The sequence below is a fragment of the Zea mays genome, chromosome 4 (genome assembly GCF_902167145.1).
Source record: "Zea mays cultivar B73 chromosome 4, Zm-B73-REFERENCE-NAM-5.0, whole genome shotgun sequence".
Classification (NCBI taxonomy): Eukaryota; Viridiplantae; Streptophyta; class Magnoliopsida; order Poales; family Poaceae; genus Zea; species Zea mays.
The window spans coordinates 31958382-31980972 of NC_050099.1; the positions used below are offsets into that span (position 1 = coordinate 31958382).

At 44.6% G+C, this 22591-nt stretch overlaps 1 protein-coding gene across 1 annotated transcript; it reads left to right on the top strand.

The window, feature by feature from the left end:
• The first annotated feature begins 21482 nt into the window (after positions 1-21482).
• On the top strand, positions 21483-22321 carry z1A2_3 (alpha zein). Its single transcript, NM_001358022.1, has one exon. It carries the CDS (start codon positions 21537-21539, stop codon positions 22095-22097), a length of 561 nt encoding a protein of 186 aa, NP_001344951.1. The 5' UTR covers positions 21483-21536; the 3' UTR covers positions 22098-22321.
• Positions 22322-22591: the final 270 nt, after the last annotated feature.

Sequence of the window (22591 nt, forward strand, 5' to 3'; positions counted from 1 at the left end):
GGAGCTGCTACATATGGACCTCTTCGGACCCGTCGCCTATCTAAGCATAGGAGGAAGTAAGTATGGTTTAGTTATTGTTGATGACTTTTCCCGCTTCACTTGGGTGTTCTTTTTGCAGGATAAGTCTGAAACCCAAGGGACCCTCAAGCGCTTCCTCAGGAGAGCTCAAAATGAGTTTGAGCTCAAAGTGAAGAAGATAAGGAGCGACAACGGGTCCGAGTTCAAGAACCTTCAAGTGGAGGAGTTCCTTGAGGAGGAAGGGATCAAGCACGAGTTCTCCGCTCCCTACACACCACAGCAAAATGGTGTGGTAGAGAGGAAGAACATGACGCTAATCGATATGGCGAGGACGATGCTAGGAGAATTCAAGACCCCCGAGCGTTTTTGGTCGGAAGCCGTGAACACGGCTTGCCACGCCATCAACAGGGTCTACCTTCATCGCCTCCTCAAGAAGACTTCGTATGAGCTACTAACCGGTAACAAACCCAATGTATCTTACTTTCGTGTATTTGGGAGCAAGTGCTACATTCTAGTGAAGAAGGGTAGAAATTCTAAGTTTGCTCCCAAAGCTGTAGAAGGGTTTTTGTTAGGTTATGACTCAAATACAAAGGCGTATAGAGTCTTCAACAAATCATCGGGTTTGGTTGAAGTTTCTAGCGACGTTGTATTTGATGAAACTAATGGCTCTCCTAGAGAGCTAGTGGTTGATCTTGATGATGTAGACGAAGAAGATGTTCCGACGGCTGCTATACGAACCATGGCGATTGGTAATGTGCGACCACAGGAACAAGATGAGCAAGATCAACCTTCTTCCTCAACTATGGTGCATCCCCCAACTCAAGACGATGAACAGGTTCATCAACAGGAGGCGTGTGATCAAGGGGGAGCACAAGATGATCATGTGATGGAGGAAGAAGCGGAACCGACACCTCCAACCCAAGTTCGAGCGATGATTCAAAGGGATCATCCCGTAGACCAAATTCTGGGTCACATTAGCAAGGGAGTAACTACTCGGTCTCGATTAGTTAATTTTTGTGAACATTACTCCTTTGTCTCTTCTATTGAGCCTTTCAGGGTAGAAGAGGCCTTGCTAGATCCGGACTGGGTGTTGGCCATGCAAGAGGAGCTCAACAACTTCAAGAGGAATGAAGTTTGGACGCTGGTTCCTCGTTTGCTCAACAACTTCAAAATGTTGTGGGAACCAAGTGGGTGTTCCGCAACAAACAGGACGAGCACGAGGTGGTGACGAGAAACAAGGCTCGACTTGTGGCAAAAGGTTATGCCCAAGTCGCAGGTTTGGACTTTGAGGAGACGTTTGCTCCTGTGGCTAGGCTAGAATCAATTCGTATCTTGCTAGCATATGCCGCTCACCATTCTTTCAGGTTGTACCAAATGGATGTGAAGAGCGCTTTCCTCAACGGGCCAATAAAGGAGGAGGTGTACGTGGAGCAACCCCCTGGCTTCGAGGATGAACGGTACCCCGACCACGTGTGTAAGCTCTCTAAGGCGCTCTATGGACTTAAGCAAGCCCTAAGAGCATGGTATGAATGCCTTAGAGATTTCTTAATCGCTAATGCTTTCAAGGTTGGGAAAGCCGATCCAACTCTTTTCACTAAGACATGTAATGGTGATTTGTTTGTGTGCCAAATTTATGTCGATGACATAATATTTGGTTCTACTAATAAAAAGTCTTGTGAAGAGTTTAGCAGGGTGATGACGCAGAAATTCGAGATGTCAATGATGGGCGAGTTGAACTACTTCCTTGGGTTCCAAGTGAAGCAACTCAAGGACGGCACCTTCATCTCTCAAACGAAGTACACGCAAGACCTGCTGAAGCGGTTTGGGATGAAGGACGCCAAGCCCGCAAAGACTCCGATGGGGACCGACGGACACACCGACCTCAACAAAGGAGGTAAGTCTGTTGATCAAAAAGCATACCGGTCAATGATAGGGTCTTTACTTTATTTATGTGCTAGTAGACCGGATATTATGCTTAGCGTATGCATGTGTGCTAGATTTCAATCCGATCCTAAGGAGTGTCACTTAGTGGCAGTGAAGCGAATCCTTAGATATTTAGTTGCTACGCCTTGCTTCGGGCTCTGGTATCCAAAGGGGTCTACCTTTGACTTAATTGGATATTCAGATTCCGACTATGCTGGATGTAAGGTCGATAGGAAGAGTACATCGGGGACGTGCCAATTCTTAGGAAGGTCCCTGGTGTCGTGGAACTCTAAGAAACAAACTTCCGTTGCCCTATCCACCGCTGAGGTCGAGTATGTTGCCGCAGGACAGTGTTGCGCGCAACTACTTTGGATGAGGCAAACCCTCAGGGACTTTGGCTACAATTTGAGCAAAGTCCCACTCCTATGTGATAATGAGAGTGCTATCCGCATGGCGGAAAATCCTGCTGAGCACAGCCGCACAAAGCACATAGACATCCGGCATCACTTTCTGAGAGACCACCAGCAAAAGGGAGATATCGAAGTGTTTCATGTTAGCACTGAGAACCAGCTAGCCGATATCTTTACCAAGCCTCTAGATGAGAAGACCTTTTGCAGGCTGCGAAGTGAGCTAAATGTCTTAGATTCGCGGAACTTGGATTGAATTGTTGCTTATTGTGGTGCTCAAGTTGTACAAACACTCCCTGGACCTCACAAGTCCGTTGCAAAGTGATGCACATGTTTAGGGGGAGATGTGTTACAACTTGACCCTTTGAGACTAACCATATGCTTGAGTTTGCTTGATTTAGTCTCGAAGGAGAATTGAAAGGGAAAAGGTGAACTTGGACCATGAAAGACTTCCACTGCACTCCGATGAGAGGGTAACTTATTCCAAGTTCATCTCATGAACTCTTATTGCCATTTGCTCTTAATTGAAGATTTTGGTGAGGCAATGGGGTTAAAGGGCCAAGATTGATCCCGTTTTGGTGCTTGATGCCAAAGGGGGAGAAAATAAAGGCCAAAGCAATAAATGGATCAGCTACCACTTGAGAAATTTTGAAAAATAGTAAAATAGAGCTTTTTGTTTTGTCAAAACTCTTGCATTGTCTCTTTTGTCAAAAGTTGGCCTCTTGTGGGGAGAAGTGTTGATTATGGGAAATAGGGGGAGTTTTTGATCAATCTCTTTTGGAATGACTCTCTTTATGCTTCAACATGTGTGTTTGACTTAGAGATAGAGATTTGAGTCTGATTTGCAAAAACAAACCAAGTGGTGGCAAAGGATGATCCATATATGCCAAAAATGAATCAAAATAAATTTGAGTTTTATTTGAAGTGATATTGCACTTGTTCCAGTTGCTTTATGTTGTGTTGGCATAAATCACCAAAAAGGGGGAGATTGAAAGGGAAATGTGCCCTTGGGCCATTTCTAAGTATTTTGGTGATTGAGTGCAAACACAAAGTGCTTAAATGTGAATTTATGCCCATGGATGAACAAAGTGCAAATCACGAGTAAAGGTATGTTTCTAAGCCTTAGTACATTGGTTTTGTGTACTAATATACTTGTCTAAGTGTTAGAAACAGAAAGAAGAAGAAAAGAAAAGAGGTGTGAAAGGCTTGGCTGTGTACAGCCAAGACTCAGCTCTGTATGGCACACTGGACTGTCCGGTGGTGCACCGGACAGTGTCCGGTGCGCCAGGCTGACTCGGCGTGAAGTGGCCGCTCTCGGGAATTCGCCGACGACGTACGGCTAAAATTCACCGGACTGTCCGGTGAGCCAACGGTCGGCCGGGCCAACGGTCGGCCGCAGAATCTGCGCGCGACACGTGGCCGGGCCAACGGTCGGAAGGGGGCACCGGACTGTCCGGTGTGCACCGGACATGTCCGGTGCGCCAAAGGCTCGCAGATCTGCAACGGTCGGCCGTGCCATTTAAGGAAGGAAATCGGGCACCGGACAGTGTCCGGTGTGCACCGGACTGTCCGGTGCACCCGACGACAGAAGGCAAGATTGGCCTTCCAGATTTGCTCTCAACGGCTCCTAGCTGCCTTGGGGCTATAAAAGGGACCCCTAGGCGCATGGAGGAGACACCCAAGCAACCTTAGAGCATTCTTGATCATCCACACTCAGTCTTTGCGCATTCATTTGTCATTCTCAATGATTCGAGCTCCGTTCTAGTGAGAACTTTGAGATAGTCTTTTGAGCTCGATTCTTGGCCGTGTGTGTGCGCATTTTGCTGTGGAATTGTGTGTGTTGCTTCCCTTCCTTACTCCATATTTCTTTGTGAATCTCAAGTGTAAGGGCGAGAGGCTCCAAGTTGTGGAGATTCCTCGCAAACGGGATATTGAAAGGCAAAGCAAAACACCATGGTATTCAAGTTGGTCTTTGGACCGCTTGTGAGGGGTTGATTGCAACCCTCGTCCGTTGGGACGCCACAACGTGGAGTAGGCAAGCGTTGGTCTTGGCCGAACCACGGGATAAACCACTGTGTCATCTCTGTGTTTGATCTCTTGTGGTATTGTGTTTTGTTGAGACTCCTCTCTAGCCACTTGGCAATTATTGTGCTAACACTTAACAATTTTTTGTGGCTATAAGTTTAAGTTTCACAGGATCACCTATTCACCCCCCCTCTAGGTGCTCTCATGTGTTGCTAGCCTCATTGTGCAGGGATGAGTACCACAAAGTGAGCGGCTTGGACAATGCCAAGCAGATCTGGGACACCCTCAAGATCTCACATGAGGGCAACGATGTCACCATGCTCACCAAGATGGAGTTGGTGGAAGGCGAACTTGGGAGATTCGCTATGATAAGGGGGGAGGAGCCAACCCAAACATACAACCGGCTAAAGACCCTTGTCAACAAGATAAGGAGCTACGGAAGCACGCGATGGACGGACCACGACGTCGTCCGCCTAATGTTAAGGTCGTTCACTGTCCTTGATCCTCATCTTGTGAACAATATTCGTGAGAATCCTAGGTACATCAAGATGACGCCCGAGGAGATACTTGGAAAGTTCGTGAGCGGGCGAATGATGATCAAGGAAGCAAGATACGTGGATGACGCATTGAATGGTCCAATCAATGAGCCTCAACCTCTTGCTCTCAAGGCAACAAGAAGCAAGGAGACGCTACCTAGCAAGGTGGCACAAATTGAGGCGGCTGGACTTAACGATGAAGAGATGGCACTCATCATCAAGAGATTCAAGACGGCGCTAAAAGGTCGCAAGGGGCAGCCAAGCAAGACCAAGACAAAGGGGAAGCGCTCATGCTTCAAATGTGGTAAGCTTGGTCATTTTATTGCTAACTGTCCCGACAATGATAGTGATCAGGATCAAGGGAACAAGAGGGAAAAGAAGAAGTACTATAAGAAGGCAAAGGGCGAGGCTCATCTAGGCAAGGAGTGGGATTCGGATTGCTCCTCTTTCGACTCCGACAATGAAGGACTCGCCGCCACCGCCTTCAACAAGTCATCCCTCTTCCCCAACGAGCGTCACACATGCCTTATGGCAAGGGAGAAGAAGGTATGTACTCGAAACACTACTTATGCTTCTTCAAGTGAGGACGAATCTAGTGATGAGAATGAAATAGATTATTCATGTTTATTTAAAGGCTTAGATAGATCTAAGGTAGATAAAATTAATGAATTGATTGATGCCTTGAATGATAAGAATAGGCTTTTAGAAAAGCAAGAGGATTTGTTGTATGAAGAACATGACAAATTTGTAGAAGCACAAAAATCTCATGCTCTAGAAGTTAAAAGAAATGAAATGCTTTCTTGTGAATTATCTTCTTGTCATGAGACAATTTCTAACTTAAAAAGCATTAATGATGATTTGAATGCTAAGTTAGAAATAGCTAGTAAATCAACATCTTGTGTAGAAAATGATGTTATTTGCAATAGGTGTAAAGATCTTGATATTGATGCTTGTAGTGAACACATAGCCTCTATTGCAAAATTAAATGATGAAGTTGCTAGTCTTAATGCCCAACTTAAGACTAGCAAAAGTGAATTTGACAAATTAAAATTTGCAAGGGATGCCTACACAATTGGTAGACACCCCTCAATTAAGGATGGTCTTGGCTTCAAGAAGGAAGTCAAGAACTTAACAAGCCATAAGGCTTCCATCTCCACAAAGGAGAAAGGGAAGGCCCCTATGGCAAGTAATGCTAAAAAGAACCATGCCTTCATGTACCATGATAGAAAATTTTCTGGAAATGTTCATGATGATAGGAGTTGTAATGCTTATAATGCTTTTGACTCTCATGCCATGTTTGCTTCTAATTCTTCCTATATGCATGGTAGAAATGTGTTTAGAAGAAATACTGTTCATCATATGCCTAGGAGAAATGTTGTCAATATTCCTAGAAAAGTTAATGAACCTTCTACAATTTATCATGCTTGTGATGCTTCATTTGCAATTTGTAGAAAGGATAGAAAGGTGATTGCTAGGAAATTAGGGGCAAAATGCAAGGGAGATAAAACTTGCATTTGGGTCCCTAAGACAATTGTGACTAACCTTGTAGGACCCAACAAGAGTTGGGTACCTAAGTCCCAAGCCTAAATTTTCCTTGCAGGTTTATGCATCCGGGGGTTCAAGCTGGATTATTGACAGCGGATGCACAAACCATATGACGGGGGAGAAGAAGATGTTTACCTCCTACGTCAAGAACAAGGATTCCCAAGATTCAATAATATTCGGTGATGGGAACCAAGGCAAGGTAAAAGGGTTAGGTAAAATTGCAATCTCAAATGAGCACTCTATTTCTAATGTGTTTTTAGTTGAGTCTCTGGGATATAATTTACTATATGTTAGTCAATTATGCAATATGGGATATAACTGTTTATTCACAAACATAGATGTGTCTGTCTTTAGAAGGTGTGATGGTTCACTAGCTTTTAAGGGTGTACTAGACGGCAAACTTTATTTAGTTGATTTTGCAAAAGAGGAGGCCGATCTAGATGCATGCTTAATTGCTAAGACTTGCATGGGCTAGCTGTGGCATCACCGCTTAGCACATGTGGGGATGAAGAATCTTCACAAGCTTTTAAAGGGAGAACATGTGATAGGTTTAACTAACGTGCAATTCGAAAAAGATAGACCTTGTGCAGCATGTCAAGCAGGTAAACAGGTGGGAGGAGCACATCACAGCAAGAATGTGATGACCACATCAAGGCCCCTGGAGCTGCTACATATGGACCTCTTCGGACCCGTCGCCTATCTAAGCATAGGGGGAAGTAAGTATGGTTTAGTTATTGTGGATGACTTTTCCCGCTACACTTGGGTATTCTTTTTGCAGGATAAGTCTGAAACCCAAGGGACCCTCAAGCGCTTCCTAAGGAGAGCTCAAAACGAGTTTGAGCTCAAGGTGAAAAAAACAAGGAGCGACAATGGGTCCGAGTTCAAGAACCTTCAAGTGGAGGAGTACCTTGAAGAGGAAGGGATCAAGCACGAGTTCTCCGCTCCCTACACACCACAGCAAAATGGTGTGGTAGAGAGGAAGAACAGGACGCTAATCGATATGGCGAGGACGATGCTTGGAGAGTTCAAGACCCCCGAGCGTTTTTGGTCGGAAGCCGTGAACACGGCTTGCCACGCCATCAACAGGGTCTACCTTCACCGCCTCCTCAAGAAGACGTCGTATGAGCTTCTAACCGGTAACAAACCCAATGTATCTTACTTTCGTGTATTTGGGAGCAAATGCTACATTCTAGTGAAGAAGGGTAGAAATTCTAAGTTTGCTCCCAAAGCTGTAGAAGGGTTTTTGTTAGGTTATGACTCAAATACAAAGGCGTATAGGGTCTTCAACAAATCATCGGGTTTGGTTGAAGTCTCTAGCGACGTTGTATTTGATGAGACTAATGGCTCTCCAAGAGAGCAAGTTGTTGATCTTGATGATGTAGATGAAGAAGATGTTCCGACGGCCGCTATACGAACCATGGCGATTGGTGATGTGCGACCACAGGAACAAGATGAGCAAGATCAACCTTCTTCCTCGACTGTGGTGCATCCCCCAACTCAAGACGATGAACAGGTTCATCAACAGGAGGCGTGTGATCAAGGGGGAGCACAAGATGATCATGTGATGGAGGAAGAAGCGCAACCGGCACCTCCAACCCAAGTTCGAGCGATGATTCAAAGGGATCATCCCGTCGATCAAATTCTGGGTGATATTAGCAAGGGAGTAACTACTCGATCTCGATTAGTTAATTTTTGTGAGCATTACTCCTTTGTCTCTTCTATTGAGCCTTTCAGGGTAGAGGAGGCCTTGCTAGATCCGGACTGGGTGTTGGCCATGCAAGAGGAGCTCAACAACTTCAAGAGAAATGAAGTTTGGACGCTGGTGCCTCGTCCTAAGCAAAATGTTGTGGGAACCAAGTGGGTGTTCCGCAACAAACAAGACGAGCACGGAGTGGTGACGAGGAACAAGGCTCGACTTGTGGCAAATGGGTATGCCCAAGTCGCAGGTTTGGACTTTGAGGAGACTTTTGCTCCTGTGGCTAGACTAGAGTCCATTCGTATTTTGCTAGCATATGCCGCTCACCATTCTTTCAGGTTGTTCCAAATGGATGTGAAGAGCGCTTTCCTCAACGGGCCAATCAAGGAGGAGGTGTACGTAGAGCAACCCCCTGGCTTCGAGGATGAACGGTACCCTGACCACGTGTGTAAGCTCTCTAAGGCGCTCTATAGACTTAAGCAAGCCCCAAGAGCATGGTATGAATGCCTTAGAGACTTTCTAATTGCTAATGCTTTCAAGGTTGGGAAAGCCGATCCAACTCTGTTCACTAAGACTTGTGACGGTGATCTTTTTGTAAGCCAAATTTATGTCGATGACATAATATTTGGTTCTACTAATAAAAAGTCTTGTGAAGAGTTTAGCAGGGTAATGACGCAGAAATTCGAGATGTCGATGATGGGCGAGTTGAACTACTTCCTTGGGTTCCAAGTGAAGCAACTCAAGGATGGCACCTTCATCTCTCAAACGAAGTACACGCAAGACTTGCTGAAGCGGTTTGGGATGAAGGATGCCAAGCCCGCAAAGACTCCGATCGGGACCGACGGACACACCGACCTCAACAAAGGAGGTAAGTCCGTTGATCAAAATGCATACCGGTCAATGATAGGGTCTTTACTTTATTTATGTGCTAGTAGACCGGATATTATGCTTAGCGTTTGCATGTGTGCTAGATTTCAATCCGATCCTAAGGAGTGTCACTTAGTGGCAGTGAAGCGAATCCTTAGATATTTAGTTGCTACGCCTTGCTTCGGGCTCTGGTATCCAAAGGGGTTGTTGGTGACTTGTTCTCAAATGCTAAGAGTTAAGAACAAGGCAACATGAAAAGTGTTAAATGTTAAAGTCCTTCATCCTTCGAAGGACTTTATGTCCCTTCGGGAAATAATGAGTTTCGGACGAAGGTCATAAGAGACATACCTTCGTAAATATAGTAGGTAAAAACGAAAGACTCATATAAAGCATGAGATATAATATAAGCATCATCATGGAATCATTTCTATTTTATTAACATGGGAAAATAGAAATGATTTCAAATTACAGATGTACCTTCGGTCCTGAGAGAAGGTAAAAAGTACAGGCGTGACGCAAAAGCAAATGCAAAGTCAGCGTGAACAGTACGGGAGTACTGTTCATCTATTTATAGACGCGGGATGCAGCCCACGTAAAATTACATCCATGTCCATTACATTTGTTAACGGTTTATGGAAATCTATTGAGGACCCCGAAGTCTTTTCATCTTAAGGTCGGTTCCCCCTTGTGCCATCGCGCCGAAGCTTCCCTGCGTACAGCTTCGGCTGCCCCCGACCTTCGTCTGGCTCAACCTTCGTCCTGGTCGTGCTCCATATCCATAATTCTGAATCCGAAAATACCTGTTCATATAATTCACTTGGAAAACATTGTCAAATCATGTTTTTGAGGACCTTCGGAGGACGAAGGCCCCCAACAGTAGCCCCTCGCAATATTAATTTGTAAATAATAAATTCAGATTGCGATATGGACGAAGGCCTTGAGCCGAAGGTCCGAAAAAACACCTTCCCTTTGCTAGAATAGCAACATTCACTGACAAGCGGGGCCTTTTAACTTTCAACGCCCTAGGCGTATAAATAAGAACACATCGTGAATTCATTTGGTACACACGCTTGCCTTTTGCTTCGGCCCACTAAAAATTTTTAGCTCTTGCTCATTGAGATTTGCTGGTCTTTTTGATTTCGAAGCTTCGGCCTCGGGAACAAATTTTTAGTGTTTCCGAAGATGTCTGAAGACAAGAAGATCCCTGCCGAGACGAAGCTGAGTCTCGAGGAGGAGAAGAATCTGGGGTTCCTGATAGCGATGGCAGAGACTAATACAGAGAAAATCACGAAGGAGATTCTCGAAGGTTTGTCCGAAGATACTGATGACAGCGACAGCTATGATGTGGAAAGTGATGGGGAAGAGGCCGAAGATCGACCGTGGCGACCAAGTCACTCAGTTTTTGGGAAAACAACCATCAAGCAGAGTCACATTGATAATATGAGGGGGCGATACTTCCGAGACATATCTATTGTGAGAGCTGATGCCGGGGAAAAGACTTCTCCCACCCCTGAAGAAGATGAAGTTGTAATTTTCCGAAGCCTCCTCAAGGCTGGGCTTCGATTCCCCCTGAGCAACTTTGTTGTTGAGGTACTGAAAACATTCCAAATCTACCTTCATCAACTCACTCCCGAAGCTATTATAAGAATGGGGATTTTTGTCTGGGCTGTGAGAAGCCAAGGTTTGGAGCCAAACGCTAAAAGCTTCTGCAACATACACGAGTTATTGTACGAGACGAAGCCCTGGGGAAAGGAGCAATACCACAACAACTTTGGGTGCTACAGCTTCGGCGCCCGCTCCGGGTCAAGCTACCCTGTGCCAACCTTTCGGAAGAGGTGGCCCGGAGCCTGGATGTCTGAATGGTTTTATGTGAAAAATGATCTAACAGCGCAAAATAATGTCCAAAGTATCATTATGTACCCAATTTGGCAACGCTTCGGACTTCGAAGGCCGAAGGTTGAAATGGATGAGGCAGCCGAAGAATGCCAAAGAGCCTTCGGCGCAGTCTGCTCTTTCATTGGGACAAGGGACTTGGTCCAGGAGCACATTGCCTTCAGGATATGGCCACTTGCAGAAAAGTGGGAAATGCCGAAAGAAACCATCAAAGAGTCCGACGAAGGCGGACTAGTCAGATTAAAATACACATTCAAATATGCAGATAAATTTATTGAACCTGATGATGACTGGCTGAAAAGCATTGAAACATTAAGTGATGAATTACTTGGGGCATTCTCGAAGGCTGAAAATACTGCACTATCAGCAGCCTTCGGAGGCCGCAAAAAGAAGAGACTGAACCGAGTGTTTGATGCAATCGGGTTCTTCTACCCTGATTATTGTTATCCCATCCGAAGGCAGAAAAGGAAAAGCATAACCTCTGAAAAAGAAGAAGCTGGAACCGCTCCTAGCGAGCCAGAACCAAAAGGAAAAAGGCTGAAGGTCTTCACACACCGACCACGCCATATTGAGCCAGCTTCGGTGCCGGAGTTTACCGGGAAAACTTCTTCAGCCACCGAAGCTGAAAAACCAAACGAGCCGGCCTTGCTGCCAGAGATCGCAGAAACGGCCGAAGTGCCACCAAAGATAGAATCAGAACAATCAAACATTTTGTTGTCAGAAACAAAAGAGAAAACCGAAGCGCCGCTCACAGAAAAAATTGAGAAAGTAAGAGAAGCAACTGAGGGCTTCAAAACATCAGAAGTTTTGAGTCCTACAGCAATCATTGGGACGGCAAAAAATGAAAAAGTGCCAGCTGCAACTCCGAAGAGAAAGAGAATGGCTAATGTGCTAGACGTATTGGAAACGATCAAATCTTCGAGCACACCTCCGAAGAAAGCTGCTATTACTCCTGAAACAAAAGCTGAAATCTCTGGTTCTACAGCTCCAGAGGAAGAGATTGAAGCCGAAGCTGGACCCTCAGAGTCCGCAAAAACTTTGAGAAGTGAGGCAGAGAAAATAACAAAGCTAACTATTGAAGAATCTAGTGTTGCTGCCCCCGAAGCATCCCCCAAAATTCGTGATTATATTTTTCGTCATGCTTCGGGGAAAAAATTATCAGAAAAAGAAGAACAAGAGGCCCAGCATTATGCCCAAAAACTGAAATATCCGAAGGGGGCGTTAATATTTAATGGCAGTGGAGAAGGAGACTTCTTGTACTGTCTTCCCGACAACAAGGAAATTTCTGTCTGTCGGGAGATAGGCAGAAGCTTTGGATTCCCAACTTTAGAAGACGGACTTTCGGTGCTATCAAAAAACGATCTGGCTGACAGCCTAGCTTATAACAGTTTAAAGGTATGATAAATGAAATCCTTGTATTTTTCCGTTCATTTAAACCCTCTGACACACACACATATTCCTTTTTGCAGGGCTTGATACTTAGCAATGCTCTCAGAGCCCAGAAAGATACTGAAGACGAAGGGTGTACTATAGCCCTGAGCAACCTTCGTTCCGAAGTAATTGAACTGAGGAACGAAGGTCTCGAAAAAGACAAAATATTATACTCATTGATAGATAAAATAAAGGAGGACGAAGCTGCCTTCAAAAGTCAGGCTGAAGCTCAGAAACGCGAAATTGAAGACCTTCGGAAACAACTGGCCAGAGCTAAAGAAGAACGTATACTTGAAGAAACAAAGCGTGAACTCAGCGATCAATGGGCAGAACACCTAGAAGTGACTGTTGAAGAGCTTCGTTCATCCAAAAAGAGATGCTACAATAAATCTATAGACTGTGTTAAAAAATTAAAGGCTAGCTTCGCCAAGGTCGGCGCATTCTCAAGTGAAGAAAATTTTCTGAGGGGCAATCCCGAAAGTGTCATTGAATGGATTGACCACGAAGCTGAAGTCTTCGAAGAAATTTTAAATAGCCGAGGAGATATATGTGCCTTCTCTGGCGCCAGAGGGATTGCCACTATTTTAGAGAAGAAGGGCTGTGAACATGTGAAAATTTTAGCACAGTCCGAAGCCACCTTGTCGACTGAAGATATAAAAGATCCTTCAGCCGAAGCTAGCGCGGTTGGAGGAAAATTTTTTACCGACATCTGGGACAACGGTGGCCGAGAAATGGCAAGAGAAATTATTCAGAGAAGTGAAAAGGGCATCCATGATGCTAGAGAAGTGGCTAAGGCTGCTGAAAAGAGCACAGAGCCCGAAGGTCAATTAGGTACTAAATAATAGCTTCTACCGTGTTGTAATCTTTAGGCTTTTAAGATCTGTTTGCGATTTGTAATAGTAATGTAGTCGTGTCCTGCTTCAGATCCGACTAAAGCGCCTTCGGGCCCTCAGCCGAAGGGGGACGACGAAATTAAAAAGATGGCCGAAGATATTATGGACGAAGTCGTCAATCGGCTTCTGAATGAAGCTGCAGGAGTCGTTTTGAGAGAGGATTAAACATTTTTGTAAAAAACTTCGGAAATGTAATATAATGTAACATTTTTGTAACCCCGAATGTAATATATCTATTTTTGCTACTCAATTCTTTACGATGCATGAAACTTTACACACGTACCGTTTTTGAGTTTGGCGAAAAAAACACCTTCCCTTCTTTTCATGCTTCGTGAAGAATATCCAAACTTCGTGAAAAAATTCTCCGAAGCTATACTTCCGAAGATGAAGATTGATTCTCTTTACGACCATGATTTTCACTCTTTCAAATCATACTTTCGAAAATCAATATTGTGTCCCCTTCTTGGGACCACGATTTTCACTCTTTCAAATCATACTTCCGAAGATCAATATTGTGTCCCCTTCTTGGGACCACGATTTTCACTCTTTCAAATCATACTTCCGAAGATCAATATCGTGTCCCCTTCTTGGGCCATATGCAACATGATGTATGATGCTTATGCTATGCAAAATGATGTAATGATGTTATGCTACGTAGATGACATTTGTTCCGAAAGATACACACATATCCCCACACAATATTTTTGTATCAGCACTGATTCTTCGCTGTAAGCTCTGCATTCCCTTAGGAACGTCTTTGGAGCTTCTTCGCCTCTTACTTAGGCGGTATAAGCTCTGCATTCCCTTAGGAACGTCTTTGGAGCTTCTTCGCCTTTTACTTAGGCGGTATAAGCTCTGCATTCCCTTAGGAACGTCTTTGGAGCTTCTTCGCCTTTTACTTAGGCGGTATCAGCGTTGACTTTTCGCTGTAGGCTCTGCATTCCTTTAGGAACGACTTCTGAGCAGAAAACTTACACTGCGCTCCCTTTGGAACGGCTTTTTGTGACTTCACAAACTTACTCTGCGTTCCTTAGAACGACTTTTCGTTACTCCGAAGGATTTTTAATTCGAAGGTCCTCCTTGGTAACGGAAAAAATTTTTAATCTTCAGCAACTTAAGCTTGTGGAGCAAATAGATCTTCCTCGTGGAAAACAACGACATTATTACATGAAAACTATCAATGTTTTTTGCTTGACAGAAAACAAAACTGAATAAGAAAGACTGCTATCAAAGATAGGATATGTGTCAATAAATGTGTTTCGACTCTGGCACAGTGCTGTTGACTGTGCGAGCTTCGGACTGCTCTCTGAAGTCCCTCTGCTGTGGAGCGTATTGACTCCCTTCTGGCTGCTGACCTTGTTGCAACGGAGGTGGAGGCGGAGGCTGTTGCCAGGAAGCTGAAGGCTGACTTGCCGAAGCAGCAGAGACTACAGGATGATTGCCCACATATTCTGGGATGTAGGGCGAATGATACGAAGCTGTATGCATGACCTGCTTCGGCTGGGCTTGTTGTGCTGCTGCTTCAGCTATTTCCTTTTGCTTCTGTATAGTAACATGGCACATCCTGGTAGTATGGCCTTTGTTCTCACCACAGAATAAGCAAAAGATTCTTCTTGGTTGATCGCCAAATCTTCCTCCGAAGCCCCTGGCGCCTCTGCCTCTTGGAGCTGGTGGTCGGAAGGAGCTTTGCTGTTGCCCCGAAGCCTGTGAGGAGTACTGTGGCCTTTGCTGCTGGCTCCCTTTATCATCATTTTGATTGGAATTATGAATTGATCTGACATGCCTCGGATAGAATCTTCCTCCGAAGCCCCTGGTCATCTCAGAAAATCTGAAGGCCTCCTCCCTTCTTTGGCGAAAATCATTGTCAGCTCGAATATATTCATCCATCTTCTGGAGCAGCTTCTCCAGCGTTTGAGGAGGCTTCCTGGCGAAGTACTGAGCTGACGGACCTGGCCGAAGCCCCTTGATCATGGCCTCAATGACAATTTCATTGGGCACCGTTGGTGCCTGTGCCCTCAAACGCAAAAACCTTCGGACATATGCCTGAAGGTATTCTTCGGGGTCCTGAGTGCACTGGAACAGAGCCTGAGCAGTGACCGGCTTCGTTTGAAATCCTTGAAAGCTGGTTAACAACAAGTCCTTCAGCTTCTGCCATGAAGTGATCGTTCCTGGTCGAAGGGAGGAATACCAGGTTTGAGCAACACTTCTGACAGCCATAACAAAAGATTTGGCCATGACTGAAGCATTGCCACCGTACGAAGACACTGTTGCTTCGTAGCTCATCAAAAACTGCTTCGGATCAGAATGGCCATCAAATACGGGGAGCTGAGGCGGCTTGTAGGACGGAGGCCAAGGCGTAGCCTGCAACTCAGCGGACAAGGGAGAAGCATCATCAAAAACAAAATTCCCATGATGGAAATTGTCATACCAGTCATCTTCGTTGTGAAAGCCCTCCTGATGAAGGTCTTGATGCTGAGGCCTTCGGAATTGCTCATCCTGAGCAAGATGACGAACTTCTTCAGAGGCTTCATCTATCTGCCTCTGCAGTTCAGCTAGCCTGGCCATCTTCTCCTTCCTGCGTTGAACCTGTTGCTGAAGGATTTCCAGATTCTGAATTTCCTGATCTAGATCATCCTCCGGATGTGTTGGACTGGTAGCCTTCCTCTTCTGGCTTCGTGCCTCTCTGAGAGAAAGGACATCTTGATTGGGGTCCAGCGGCTGCAGCGTGCCAGCCCCTGGTGCTGGAGCCTTCTTCGGCGGCATGACGAAGCTGATGCTTGCCGAAGGTGCCGAAAAACTCAAGAAGTGGAAGTGAGTTCACCGGAGGTGGGCGCCAATGTTGGTGACTTGTTCTCAAATGCTAAGAGTTAAGAACAAGGCAACATGAAAAGTGTTAAATGTTAAAGTCCTTCATCCTTCGAAGGACTTTATGTCCCTTCGGGAAATAATGAGTTTCGGACGAAGGTCATAAGAGACATACCTTCGTAAATATAGTAGGTAAAAACGAAAGACTCATATAAAGCATGAGATATAATATAAGCATCATCATGGAATCATTTCTATTTTATTAACATGGGAAAATAGAAATGATTTCAAATTACAGATGTACCTTCGGTCCTGAGAGAAGGTAAAAAGTACAGGCGTGACGCAAAAGCAAATGCAAAGTCAGCGTGAACAGTACGGGAGTACTGTTCATCTATTTATAGACGCGGGATGCAGCCCACGTAAAATTACATCCATGTCCATTACATTTGTTAACGGTTTATGGAAATCTATTGAGGACCCCGAAGTCTTTTCATCTTAAGGTCGGTTCCCCCTTGTGCCATCGCGCCGAAGCTTCCCTGCGTACAGCTTCGGCTGCCCCCGACCTTCGTCTGGCTCAACCTTCGTCCTGGTCGTGCTCCATATCCATAATTCTGAATCCGAAAATACCTGTTCATATAATTCACTTGGAAAACATTGTCAAATCATGTTTTTGAGGACCTTCGGAGGACGAAGGCCCCCAACAGGGGTCTACCTTTGACTTGATTGGATATTCAGATTCCGACTATGCTGGATGTAAGGTCGATAGGAAGAGTACATCGGGGACGTGCCAATTCTTAGGAAGGTCCCTAGTGTCATGGAACTCTAAGAAACAAACCTCCGTTGCCCTATCCACCGCTGAGGCCAAGTATGTTGCCGTAGGAAAGTGTTGCGCAGAACTACTTTGGATGAGGCAAACCCTCAGGGACTTTGGCTACAATCTGAGCAAAGTCCCACTCCTATGTGATAATGAGAGTGCTATCCGCATGGCGGAAAATCCTGTTGAACACAGCCGCACAAAGCACATTGACATCCGGCATCACTTTTTGAGAGACCACCAGCAAAAGGGAGATATCGAAGTGTTCCATGTTAGCTCCGAGAACCAGCTAGCCGATATCTTTACCAAGCCTTTAGATGAGCAGACCTTTTGCAGGTTGCGTAGTGAGCTAAATGTCTTAGATTCGCGGAACCTGGATTGATTTATAGCATACATGTGCTTATGCCTTTGATCATGTTCCCTATGCATTTTGTTGCTTAGTTATGGTGCTCAAGTTGTACAAACACTCCCTGGACCTCACAAGTCCGTTGCAAAAGTGATGCACATGTTTAGGGGGAGATGTGTTACAACTTGACCCTTTGAGACTAACCATGTGCTTGAGTTTGATGATTTAGTCTCGAAGAAGGGTTACAAATTGAAAGGGAAAAGGTGGACTTGGACCATGAAAGACTTCCACTGCACTCCGATGAGAGGGTAACTTATTCCAAGTTCATCTCATGTACTCTTATTGCCTTTATATTCTTATTGAAGATTTTGGTGAGGCAATGGGGTTCTAGGGCCAAGATTGATCCCGTTTTGGTGCTTGATGCCAAAGGGGGAGAAAATAAAGGCCAAAGCAATAAATGGATCAGCTACCACTTGAGAGATTTTGAAAATAGTAGAATAGAGCTTTTGGTTTGTCAAAACTCTTTTTGTCTCTCTTGTCAAAAGTTGGCTTCTTATGGGGAGAAGTCTTGATTATGGGAAAAAGGGGAGTTTTTTTTGAAATCTTGGATCAATTTCTCTTGGAATGACTCTCTTTATGTCTTAACATGTGTGTTTGACTTAGAGATAGAAATTTGAGGTTGATTTGCATAAACAAACCAAGTGGTGGCAAAGAGTGATCCATATATGTCAAATGTAAATCAAAACAGTTTGAGTTCTTATTTGAATTGATTTTGCACTTGTTCTACTTGCTTTATGTTATGTTGGCATAAATCACCAAAAAGGGGGAGATTGAAAGGGAAATGTGCCCTTGGGCCATTTCTAAGTATTTTGGTGATTGAGTGCCAACACAAGTGCTTTTGTGTTGATCTATGCAATGTGGTGGACTAAGTGCAAATCATGTCAAAAGGTATGTTTCTAGACTTAGTACATTATTTTATGGACTAATGTATTGTGTCTAAGTGCTGGAAACAGGAAAAATCGAATTGGAAATGAGATGGCTTTGTTCAGCCAAGTCTGCTCAGTCTGGGAGCACCGGACTGTCCGGTGGTGCACCAGACAGTGTCCGGTGCGCCATGCTGGCTCGAGCGAACTGGCCGCTCTCGGGAATTCACTGGCGACGTACGGCTATAATTCACCGGACTGTCCGGTGTGCACCGGACTGTCCGGTGTGCACCGGACTGTCCGGTGAGCCAACGGTCGGCCGGGCCAACGGTCGGCCGCGCGATCTGCGCGGGACACGTGGCCGAGCCAACGGCTAGAAGGAGGCACCGGACTGTCCGGTGTGCACCGGACATGTCCGGTGCGCCAACGGCTCTCTGGCTGCTAACGGTCGGCTGCGCCATTTAAGGAAAGAAATCGGGCACCGGACAGTGTCCGGTGTGCACCGGACTGTCCGGTGCGCCACACGACAGAAGGCAAGGATTGCCTTCCCAGATTGCTCTCAACGGCTCCTAGCTGCCTTGGGGCTATAAAAGGGACCCCTAGGCGCATGGAGAAGAACACCAAGCATCCTTTGAGCATTCTTGATCACTCACACTCCACTCTTGCGCACTTGTTCGATATTCTAGTGATTTGAGCCCCGTTCTAGTGTGCTAGTCTTGTAAGCTCAAGTCTGGGTCTTGTGTGTGCGTATTTGCTGTGATCTTTGTGTCTTGTGTGAGTTGCTCATCCCTCCCTTACTCTGTGATTCTTTGTGAACATCAAAAGTGTAAGGGCGAGAGGCTCCAAGTTGTGGAGATTCCTCGCGAACGGGATAAGAAAAGAAAAGCAAAACACTGTGGTATTCAAGTTGATCATTGGATCACTTGAGAGGAGTTGAGTGCAACTCTCGTCCGTTGGGACGCCACAACGTGGAGTAGGCAAGTTTTGTACTTGGCCGAACCACGGGATAAACCACTGTGTCATCTCTGTGATTGATCTCTTGTGGTTATTGTGTTTTGTTGAGACTCCTCTCTAGCCACTTGGCAATTATTGTGCTAACCTTAACCAAGTTTTGTGGCTTAAGTTTTAAGTTTCACAGGATCACCTATTCACCCCCCCCCTCTAGGTGCTCTCAACTCTCCACCAACAAGAGAGATAGAAATCTATTAGAAGCCAGAGCTCCAGCTTGCTAGTTCGATTTGATGGCAGCAACTAACACGACAATGACGCTCAGCATGATATGAAGATTGCCATCGATAGGAAGGCTCATCACCTGCTGTTCGCGGAGGCGAGAAAGGATGTGGTCGACTTCTTCTCCCTACTCGTCCTGCTCGTCGGCGCGACCGTCAAACTGCTGGGGAATAAGGGCATGGCCGGCAGCACCGACAACCTCTATGATAGTGTGGAGGGCCTCGAATACGCCCACATCCAGACCATTGTCGTGCATCGAGGAAGATGGACTTGAGACCCACTTAATGCCTTTCCATAATAGTAGCATTTTCTATGTGATTGGAGATCTCATGAAGTAGAATGGTGAAACAAGCTAGAGAATGACCGATGGAGAGACTCCTTAAATAAAATCTAGGTAATTTCATATGCACATTTCTCCTTTGATGTACGATAGGCTAACTAAAATCTTAATATGATTTGAGTGACTTATCTAAGCAGGGATGTTATCTTATAGAACATCTTAGAAGGAACACACCTATATGAGTTTGACTGCTAGTCACAATCTATGATATGTGGGCAATATTTATATACTCATGAAAGGTCTCGAAGTTTGACTTATATGCTTCAAACCAAGGGGATTCTTGTAATAGTCTAGTACTAGATAAGAACTTTGGTGAAACTCACTTCATACAAAACTGTCAATTCAATATATAGTCTATTGTTCAGATGTGATTGTGTAATCCCTGTTCTAGATGGATGGTCAACTTAACAACCTCCACCAAAACCCTTATATATCAAAGAGTAGTGGATTTGAATTTGCCTAATATGTAGTTTATGGGCTTGGCTCATTTAAAGTATTTAATAATTCTGAATGACAAGATTAAACTAACTATGTATGATCCTTTAGCTCCGTACAGATGGTCGATGGGATAGTTACATGGTTTATGTAGATGGACCTATCTATATTCCTTCAGTGGTTGAGAGAAAGGTAAAGGTGTGTCACACTCACGCGTGCGCCGCCTCCGCCGAGACAAGGTGTGGCGTTGCAAGGTGAGGCATGGTATGGTGCAGCACGATCACAGTCATGGTCGTGGCACGATGTAGCATTGTTGTGGATAGATAGATAAACTATTGTTGTAGTTAGAGCGCGTGAGTTTTTGAATGCAACACTAGAATTTTCACAATTTAACTTAATTAAGAAGTTATATCTTGATGACACAGAGTTACCTGACCATTGATCTCACATGCCATTTTAGCTCTCTCGTTCTCTAGTCTCACCCTAACTATTTAGGTCTCCTGACTCACCAATATAAACACCATCCTATCATTTGCTCTCCAATACTTCTCTGTCACAACTCAACTATTAGATGAGTACTCCATTACAACACTTACGTACACGAGTTCATGAGATCAGGCCTCCAAAATGAATATCGGCTAAGTGTTTATCTACTTAGATGAAAGACGATAATCGTGTTCTTGGGAAATATCAGCGACATAACTCCTTACTTCCTCTGCTTCTTCCTAGTGTTTTTGTTGTTGTGATTGAGTCGACACAGCAACAACGCTGCACTATTACAACCAGTACGATTATATCAACTAACAATGTCTTCCTTATATGTTACTATTTATTTTGCTCATATTCATTATGCTTAAATCACATGTGCACCTTTCTATTGACATCAAAAATAGTATCAACTTTCTAGATTAAAATGCAACTAAAAGTACCTAAATTTCTATCAGTGGGGATTGAGTGATTCTTTAAACCGATTATTACATAAGTTAACCACACTAAAATTAACATTGGTGAATCGTGCCATGATTTTTTTCTAGTGCAAAATAGCCAAACCAAGCAACACATATGTGGCTATCGTTACACATTTGTAAAGGTATTGCATCACACCATTGTCACCCATGTATTTGGACAATAACGAGAGGAAAAACCACTTATTTATTGTATTTTATCAAGTTTGTCTTGCTTACGTATAAATTATAACCCAACAAAGTAATCACTAAATGTCAAAACCAACTAGATACCATGTCATCTCTACCTTATCTTACTAATGTTCTTTTTGCAAAATCCAAAAGTAATCTTGCACAAGCACAAGGACTGATATGTGTATAAATATCTCTTAGATTAGTAGTTAATACATCACTCATATTATTAAGACCAACTAGCAACATAGAAAGCACAATAGTGTACCAACAATGGCAACCAAAATATTTTGCTTCCTTATGCTCCTTGGTCTTTCTGCAAGTGCTGCTACCGCGACCATTTTCCCGCAATGCTCACAAGCTCCTATAGCTTCCCTTCTTCCCCCATACCTCTCACCAGCGGTGTCTTCAGTATGTGAAAACCCAATTCTTCAACCCTACAGGATCCAACAGGCAATCGCAGCAGGCATCTTACCTTTATCACCCTTGTTCCTCCAACAACCGTCAGCCCTATTACAGCAGTTACCTTTGGTGCATTTGTTGGCACAAAACATCAGGGCACAACAACTACAACAACTTGTGCTAGCAAACCTTGCTGCCTACTCTCAGCAACAGCAGTTTCTTCCATTCAACCAACTGGCTGCATTGAACTCTGCTGCTTATTTGCAACAACAACTACCATTCAGCCAACTAGCTGTTGTCTACCCCCAGCAATTTCTTCCATTCAACCAACTAGCAACATTGAACTCTGCTGCTTATTTACAACAGCAACAGCTACCACCATTCAACCAGCTAGCTAATGTGAGCCCTGCTGCCTTCTTGACACAACAATAGTTGTTGTCGTTCTACCTGCACGCTGCGCCTAACGCTGGCACCCTCTTACAACTGCAACAATTGCTGCCATTCAACCAACTTGCTTTGACAAACCCAGCAGCGTTCTACCAACAACCCATCATTGGTGGTGCCCTCTTTTAGATTGCTTATGAGTTATAGTTCAATAATGAAGTTTTTTGGATGATGTTTGTGGCTTCCCAGAAATAAGAAAGTACATTTCTAGATTCTTATGTGCTTCTAGCCTCCAAATGTGGTTGATAGTTATTTTGCTCTAAGATCGGGAGTAATGAGGTATAAATCATCGTTGTAGCCTCCAAAAGAAGAGGTGAGGTGTAGTCTTGTCGGCGTTTCGGACCCGGGGGACCCTCAACCGAGCCGACCAGTGAATTTATCGCTGCGTACCCCTGGCCAGATGGGTTGGTGCAAGATGGAACACAAGGGGGAATGCGGCTTGTATTATCTCGCATCGGGGGTGCTCGTAGTAGGGGTTACAA

Excerpts from the sequence above, each read along its gene's own strand:
- z1A2_3 (NM_001358022.1), top strand. The coding sequence starts at position 21,537 with ATGGCAACCAAAATATTTTGCTTCCTTATGCTCCTTGGTCTTTCTGCA.